Source organism: Octopus sinensis, linkage group LG17 (genome assembly GCF_006345805.1).
Source record: "Octopus sinensis linkage group LG17, ASM634580v1, whole genome shotgun sequence".
NCBI classification, from domain to species: domain Eukaryota; kingdom Metazoa; phylum Mollusca; class Cephalopoda; order Octopoda; family Octopodidae; genus Octopus; species Octopus sinensis.
This window is the reverse complement of record NC_043013.1, coordinates 39,252,486-39,261,677: the sequence shown is the minus strand read 5'-3', so window position 1 is coordinate 39,261,677 and position 9,192 is coordinate 39,252,486. Positions and strand designations below refer to the sequence as shown.

Genomic DNA, 9,192 nt, shown 5'->3' with positions numbered 1-9,192 from the left:
ATTATATCGACCCCAGTGCGTAACTGGTACTTATTTAATCGACCCCGAAAGGATGAAAGGCAATGTCAAATTCGGCGGAATTTGAACTCAGAACGTAGCGGCAGACGAAATACCTATTTCTTTACTACCCGCAAGGGACTAAACACAGAGAGGACAAACAAGGACAGACAAACGGATTAAGTCGATTATATCGACCTCAGTGCGTAACTGGTACTTATTTAATCGACCCCGAATGGATGAAAGGCAAAGTCGACCTCGGCGGAATTTGAACACGGAACGTAGCGGCAGTCGAAATACGGCTACGCATTTCGCCTGGCGTGCTAACGTTTCAGCCAGCTCGCCGCCTTGCTTTCGTATATATTAAATCAGTGACAAACTATGACTGCAAAACACATAACATTTCCCATTATATTTCTATCTTATCAGGATTTCTTCAGTTTTACGTATTCAATGTTTCATTTTATTATATTTCTTACAAAGGTGACGAGTCATATTATAATCGAAGTAAATTTATCAAAGTCCCCAACACTACAATTGAGAGAGGTTACTTTCAGAAGAGACAGGTGAACGATAGCGAAATGTGTGCAGGATTGTGTTGCCTGGAAGATGAGTGTGATTCATTCGTATTCTACCACTCAAATGAGACATGTGAACTTTATAACGTAACGGCAGCAACACACAGATTAATAACAACCTCAAATGCGGACTTCTATCAGTCCAAATCTGGTAAATCTGGTAAATATACTACTACTACTTCTACTACTACTACTACTACTACTACTACTACTACTACTACTACTACTACTACTACTACTATTACTACTACTACTACTACTACTACTACTACTACTACTACTACTACTACTACTAATAATAATAATAATAATAATAATAATAATAATAATAATAATAATAATAGCTCAGATACCAGGAACCCCAAAATGGCAGAAATTCAAAAGATAGTGCTCATGGGAACTGTCCATATCCTACGTGAGATAATGTCTACGTAATCTCAAATTTTAATAGAAACAACATAGTTGTTCCTTTCCCTGCTCGTCGTAGACGCCTGTTTTGTTAGGGAATGATCGCAGGAATTATACAGAAGGTAGGAGCTGTAAGGGTACCCATTAAAACAAGCAGGTTTTTGTAACTACTTTTTCCAGTTCTCATCAAACGTAGGCAAAGTTTTCGGCGAGGGCCGCATGCAGCATATATCCACTGCTGTATGGCGTTTCTCTTGATGGACAGGAATATGTTATGGAGTTTGGGGAACTGCTAGGAATACATGCAAGAATGGTTGGGCCAGCAGCGGTGTGTTAAACTGAAGCTGTGAGAAGGGTTCGGATTGGTTGCTCATCATCTGTTTTTTTCCGAGTTAGATCTGGGGTCCGTCACGGTTGTGGTTCGAATCCCGCTCGCTTCAAACTCTGCAAGGACTGGATAATTGACCGAATGGAATATTCATTGGTAAAGCTAAGATTAATGACGTATATATTGTGAAACTAGGATTACTGGCCTAGATAGTGTGCTTATTCTTGTTGAGTGTCTAAATAACTAAAAATGTGCTTTTCTTTCACTGTGTGAGGAAACGAAAACTCGATCTGAGAGTTTCTTGGCTCAAGAAGAGCCAATGTTTCGTTGGCTTCCTGTGAGACTCCATCTTGTCCTTCTGTTGCAGGAAAGGACGTCGAAGTTGTCGACTGCTTCAGTTATCTCAGCAGTGTGATTCATAGCAGAATTATCTGCGTGTCCGAAGTCTTCAAAATATTTTGACCTATTGGTGCAGTTGGGGACTCACTGGGCAAGGGAGATTGACGCTTCAAATGTCTGAGTAGGAGGTCAAATGTGCGGGTCTTTAGGTCGTTTGTACTCCTTCTCTTGCTCAACGGTTGCGAAGCTTGGACGCTGTTCTGAGCACTTCGAAGCCGTCAGAACTCATTCGGTTCCAGGTTGCTTCACAACATTATGAGTTATCATTGTTCGAATTTCGTATCCAACCAAAGACAATACTCAGAAACTGGTATGTACCCTTAGAAGATTGCTGTTTCTAAATCTCACAACGTGAGATATTCAGTCACAGTACTTTGTAGTAAAGATTGTTTGCCAGCGTAACATGGCAGTCCTGGTTTAGGACTAATGTTGCTGTAATTTAGCCCCAGGAGACATCGACTCCAGCTAGCTATACGACACGATATGTGTCCTTATATTTTCGAACAAGGGAATCTAGCACCACCACTCAGCTCAAAAACAATATCTGTGTATCTCGATTTCTGGGTTATTTCCCAGATCGTGTCGTATAGCCAGCTGGAGACGATGTCTCCTGAGGCTAAATTGCAACATTAGTCCTAAACTGGGACTGCCATGTTATGTTGGTAAACAATCTTTACTACATGGTATGTGTTCTGTTTGGACACAATTTCGTCGGGCTGCTCGATTTTCCTAGAAGAATATGCTAATCATGTTCTGCTTTTTGCCTATCCCGCTGGTCTGATGTCTCGTGCTGCCCGACCAAATGGAATATAAGAGAGCTGAATCGAAATAGTACCAATTGTTTGACATATTTTCATCTTTACGATAAGAATTACAAACATTAATGTGAAGAATATCTTCACAATTGCGGTTGTAATTCTTATCTTAAAGGAGCAGAATAAACTAAGTAAAAAAATATAACTTACCTAAGTTAGGTAAGTTATATTTTGTGACGGAAAGGTGAGTCAGACATCTTGAGACATCTATAGATATGGCTGTGTTTGTAATAAAATCTAGCTGCATACCATGTTTACTACAATACCTTACAGTACTTCTCATTTAAATGAATAACATTTATATCTTTTATTACATTATTACAGCGTGTCCAGTAAGTGTCATTTATGGCGCGAAATTGGATGAACATAATTCTACATCTGAGCAAGTTAAACCATTATTTGATTGCATACAGAGTTGCTATAACGAAACTCAGTGCAATGCTGTCACATACAACTTAAATTCAAGCCTCTGCAGCATGACCAGTTATACATCTCTCAATGCCACAGTTACCGTGAGCCAAAATGACTGGCTATATATGGAATTCATAAAATGTGAGTCGATATTAATTTACCTCTAACTCAGTAATATGTCGTGTGTGCTCAGAGCGGCGAGCTGGCAGAATCATCAGCCCGCCGGGCGAAATGCGTAGCCGTATTTTGTCTGCCGCTACGTTCTGAGTTCAAATTCCGCCGAGGTCGACTTTGCCTTTCATCCTTTCGGGGTCGATTAAATATAAACATGGAGTATGTGAAAGGCAAAGAGATAACCAGAGAGAGAGGGGGATAGGGAGAGGGAGAGAGAGAGAGAGAAAGGGACAGGGGAAAAGAGAGAGAAAAAGGGTTACGTCAGCACTAATTTAAGGATTTATGTTTAAGGATTTCTACATTGGTGAAGAAATCTCTTCAGTAGATGTTAAGGATGGTGCTGAGGCAACGCTGTTGGAAGCGCTCAAGGAGTCGTAGATGGTAGCGATAAGTGACCCACGAGTCCGAACCATATGGGAGGGTTGTAAGAACCATGACTGGCTCTGTAAATGTTGATTTTGATGCCCTTTTTCATGTGTTTATTGTACCACACGCGTTTCTATGTTCAAATCAAATACACTTTTCGCCTTCGCAACTCTGTCGTCGATTTCTCTGTGGATGTTGGCCTCTGGCGTGATGGTGCATCCCAGATAGGTAAAATGATAGACCCTTTTCAATTCAATCTCGCTAATGAGGATATGTGGAGGGTGGTACTCTTCTCGAGGTGCAGGCTGGTGGAGTACCTACGTCTTCCTTAAGCTGACTTCTAGCTGAAAGAACTGGGCAGTTTCTGTGAAGCAGGAAGGAATATATTGCAAGGCTCTTCCTATGTGGACAAAAAGGGTAACATCGTCGGCAAACAGGAAGTCTTAGATCAGTTGTTCCAGGGTCTTCATATGGACATACAGCCGTCAGGCATAGAGGCTATCATCAAGACGGTATCATTAAGATTGGGGAAGTTACTCAGAGGTTAATGCTGAGTCTGATTTCGCAGCACAGGTCTTCGTGCATTTTCAGGAACTTTGGTTTACAACCGAGTCCCTCCATGATCTGCCATAATCCTTGCCGACTCGTTGTATAAAATATTTTAGGCAGGTCAACGAATGTTACATACAACCCTTTGTTTTGCTCTGACACATTTCTAGGTCCTGCCTGAGAACAAACGCCATGTCCGTGGTGGTCCTGTTGGCTCTGAAGACACACTGACTCTCTGGAAGTTGTTCTTCAGCGATGGCGGGTTTCATTTCTGTCCAGCAGAACCCTTGCAACTAACAATATATATATGATAAGAACAAAAGGCATTTGGGGTGGAAAGTACCTTCAAGGTCAGGATTTGAAGATAGCACGTTGCTTCTTCAATCTCTCGATGTTAACAAATCTTTGGTTAGCCTTGATAAGTACCTCATGATCTCTTACTTGTAGCCTATATATGTTGCCTTGGTCACACTCTTTACTCAGACTACGGAAAGCGGTGTATTCGCACACATCGGTACTACTTTCTCTGTCAATCCTCACTCTTATCTGGATATATCCAGCCATAAGTTTCACTTAGATTTGTTGAGTGTCTCTCCTTCACTTTAAATATTTGTATTCCTTCTGCTGTTCTCCAAAAACCTCCTTATACTGGTTAATATTAAACAGTATTCTTTTGTCCTTCATTGAGGCATTTCTCCTCCTTGACCTCATCTCTGGATTCTCTGTCCTTTATCAATTCTAATATTCGCATCTGTTTTTGGCTCTCATATGCAACTTAAGAGAAAAAAGAGATTGGAACGATTTGGGGCTAGTCTTGGCATCTTTTATCAAGTACTTGTTTCAGTCGTTGAACCGTGGGCATACTGCGGCACCGCCTCGAAGTGTTTAGTAAAACAAACAACCCAAGACTTATTTAATTAAGCCCGACACTTATTCTATCGTTATCTGTTACCGAACCTCTAAGTTTCAGGTACGTAAGCAAAGCAGCAAGCGATGGTGGAGGACAAACTCGTATACAAAGACATACGCACGCACACACAAACTCACACACACACACGCGCGCGCGCGCATGCACACTCACCCCATATATACACCCACACCCACACACATATATGTACGTCAGGCTTCTTTCTATTTCCGAAAACCAAATCCATTCACAAAGTTTTGGTCAACACGAAGTTATAGTAGTAGACACGTGCCCAAGGTGCCACGGAGAGAAACTGAACTGGAAGCATGAGGTTGAAAAGCAAACTTGTGTCCACACAGCCACACTTGCATATAACTAAAATTAACAATAATAATATTAGTCGCTGACCGTATAATACAATGGAAAATTCTTCATTCAAATTTTTTATATAAGCTTCCGTATATATACTTTTCTACTCTAGGTACAAGGCTCGAAATATTTGGGGAGATCGGCCCCAGTACGCAACTGGTACTTAATTTATCGACTCCGGAATGATGAAAGGTAAAGTCGACCTCTTCGGAATTTGAGCTCAGAACGTAAAGACAGATGAAATACGGTTAAGCATTTCCCCCGGCGTGTTAAATTTTCTTATTTCTTTACTGCCCACAAGGGGCTACACATAGAGAGGACAAACAAGTACAGACAAACGGATAAAGTCGATTATATCGACCGCAGGGCGTAGCTGGTACTTATTTAATCGACCCCGAAAGGATGAAAGGCAAAGTCGAATTTGAACTCAGAGGAATTTGAACTCAAAGGCGGAATTTGAACTCAGATCGTATCGGCAGACGAAATACCTATTTCTTTACTACCCATAAGGAGCTAAACACAGAGAGGACAAACAAGGACAGACAAACGGATTAAGTCGATTATATCGACCCCAGTGAGTGACTGGTACTTAATTTATCGACCACGAATGGATGAAAGGCAAAGTCAACTTCGGCAGAATTTGAACTCAGAACGTAACGACAGACGAAATACGGCTACGCATTTCGCCTGGCGTGCTAACGTTTCAGCCAGCTCGCCGCCTTGCTTTCGTATATATTAAATCAGTGACAAACTATGACTGCAAAACACATAACTTATTATTTCAAGTTGAAATATTTCCCATTATATTTCTTTCTTATCAGGATTTCTTCAGTTTTATGTATTCAATGTTTCATTTTATTATATTTCTTACAAAGGTGACGAGTCATATTATAATCGAAGTAAATTTATCAAAGTCACCAACGCTACAATTGAGGAAGCTTACTTTCAGAAGAGACAGGTGAACGATAGCGAAATGTGTGCAGGATTGTGTTACCTGAAACATGAGTGTAATTCATTCGTATTCTACCACTCGGAGGAGACATGTGAACTTTATAAAAGAACGACAGCAACACGCAGATTAATAACAACCTCAAATGCGGACTTCTATCAGTCCGATCCTGGTAAATCTGGTAAATATGCTACTACTACTACTACTACTACTACTACTACTACTACAGATAATAATAATAATAATAATAATAATAATAATAATAATAATAATAATAATAATAATAATAATAATAATGATGATAATAATAATAATAATATTAGCTCAGATACCAGGGAACCACAAAATGGCAGAAATTCAAAAGATAGTGCTCATGGAAACTGTCCATATCCTACGTGAGATAATGTCTATGTAATCTCAAATTTTAAAAGAAACACAGAATTTTCTTATTTTTTCTTAAACATTCTCTAGAACAATACTATGTGCAAAACCAAATACATGACACCCTAGGCATAACACCAACTTGAACTTCTAACTTGTTGTCTCTTGAGGTCTCTGGGTGAGTCAAGTGGTACAAATACAAAGCAAAAGTCAAAATATAATAATAATAATAATAATAATAATAATAATAATAATAATAATAATAATAATAATAATAATAATAATAATAATAAATGCCCTGATGCAATACCAGCAGTGACTCTCATGGCTTCTGATCTTAACTGATTGGCAGTGTTATCATGTTCATTGTTTTGTCTTGGTATAAAAGATGGGCTACAGCAAATATTCTGCTCAATACCACAGATTTGCTTGCCAGTTGTTTGACCTTAACAGGTTGAGCATGTCCCTTAGTGGCTGACGATATGTGCATCTCTGATCACGAGCAGAAGTAGTGGGGGAGCATCATAGCCGTGTGTTGAGAGGGATTCTTTGGGGTTTGAATAATTCACCTCTGGAAACATGGGTGGTTCTTTCAACATCCTTAAACAACCCTTATTCAGGGACCTTTTGAGCAGGATAGGCTACTCAACCTGAAGAAGATTCTAACTGGGGCCCCACCTGCAAGGTCATGTGCTGTTTATCTTGATATGAGATCACCATGTCGCGCACATATGGTTGTGATGCACGTGCCTGGTGTACCCTTATCAGACGTGTAGTCATGATGGGTATATTGGGCTTCGTATATTTTACCCCAGTGTCACTTTGATGGCATGAACTGCTCTCTCACTCACTCAATAATAATAATAATAATAATAATAATAATAATAATAATAATAATAATAATAATATAATAATAATAATAATAATAATAATACTTATAATTAACCTGATGCAATACCAGGCAGTGGCTCTCGTGGCTCTCGTGGCTTCTTATCTTAACTGATTGGAAGTGTTATCATTTACATTGTTTTGTCTTGGTATAAAAGATGGGCTACAGCAAATATTCTGCTCAATACCACAGATTTGCTTGTCAGTTGATTCTTTCCCTGCTCGTCGTAGACGCCTTTTTTGTCAGGGAATGATCGCAGGAATTATACAGAAGGTAGGAGCTGTAAGGGTACCCATTAAAACAAGCAGGTTTTTGTAACTACTTTTTCCAGTTCTCATCAAACGTAGGCAAAGTTTTCGGCGAGGGCCGCATGCAGCATATATCCACTGCTGTATGGCGTTTCTCTTGATGGACAGGAATATGTTATGGAGTTTGGGGAACTGCTAGGAATACATGCAAGAATGGTTGGGCCAGCAGCGGTGTGTTAAACTGAAGCTGTGAGAAGAGTTCGGATTGGTTGCTCATCATCTGACTTTTTCCGAGTTAGATCCGGGGTCCGTCACGGTTGTGTTTCGAATCTCGCTCGCTTCAAACTCTGCAAGGACTGGATAATTGACCGAATGGAATATTCATTGGTAAAGCTAAGATTAATGACGTATATATTGTGAAACTAGGATTACTGGCCTAGATAGTGTGCTTATTCTTGTGGAGTGTCTAAATAACTAAAAATGTGCTTTTCTTTCACTGCGTGAGGAAACGAAAACTCGATCTGAGAGTTTCTTGGCTCAAGAAGACCCAATGTATCGTTGGCTTCCTGTGAGACTCCATCTTGTCCTTCTGTTGCAGGAAAGGACGTCGAAGTTGTCGACTGCTTCAGTTATCTCAGCAGTGTGATTCATAGCAGCATTATCTGCGTGTCCGAAGTCTTCAAAATATTTTGACCTATTGGTGCAGTTGGGGACTCACTGGGCAAGGGAGATTGGCGCTTCAAATGTCTGAGTAGGAGGTCAAATGTGCGGGTCTTTAGGTCGTTTGTACTCCTCTTGCTCAACGGTTGCGAAGCTTAGACGCTGTCCTGAGCACTTCGAAGCCGTCAGAACTCATTCGGTTCCAGGTTGCTTCACAACATTATGAGTTATCATTGTTTGAATTTCGTATCCAACCAAAGACTATACTCAGAAACTGGTATGTACCCTTAGAAAATTACTGTTTCTAAATCTCACAACGTGAGATATTCAGTCACACTACTTTGTAGTAAAGATTGTTTGCCAGCGTAACATGGCAGTCCTGGTTTAGGACTAATGTTGCTGTAATTTAGCCCCAGGAGACATCGTCTCCAGCTAGCTATACGACACGATCTGTGTCCTTATATTTTCGAACAAGGGAATCTAGCACCACCACTCAGCTCAAAAACAATATCTGTGTATCTCGATTTCTGGGTTATTTCCCAGATCGTGTCGTATAGCCAGCTGGAGACGATGTCTCCTGAGGCTAATTTGCAACATTAGTCCTAAACTGGGACTGCCATGTTATGTTGGTAAACAATCTTTACTACATGGTATGTGTTCTGTTTGGACACAATTTCGTCGGGCTGCTCGATTTTCCTAGCAGAATATGCAAATCATGTTCTGCTTTTTGCCTATCCCGCTGGTCTGATGTCTCGTGCTGCCCG

The 9,192-nt window shown here is 40.3% G+C and overlaps 1 protein-coding gene across 1 annotated transcript in view; it reads left to right on the top strand.

The window, feature by feature from the left end:
- The window catches only part of LOC118766644, a 13,377-nt gene extending 4,916 nt beyond the window's left edge, over positions 1-8,461 (top strand). The window contains exons 3-4 of the mRNA XM_036510201.1: positions 6,177-6,431; positions 8,367-8,461. Coding sequence (XP_036366094.1) covers positions 6,177-6,431; positions 8,367-8,461 — 350 coding nt within the window. The remainder of the gene's footprint in view (positions 1-6,176; positions 6,432-8,366) is intronic.
- The last annotated feature ends 731 nt before the right edge of the window (positions 8,462-9,192 follow it).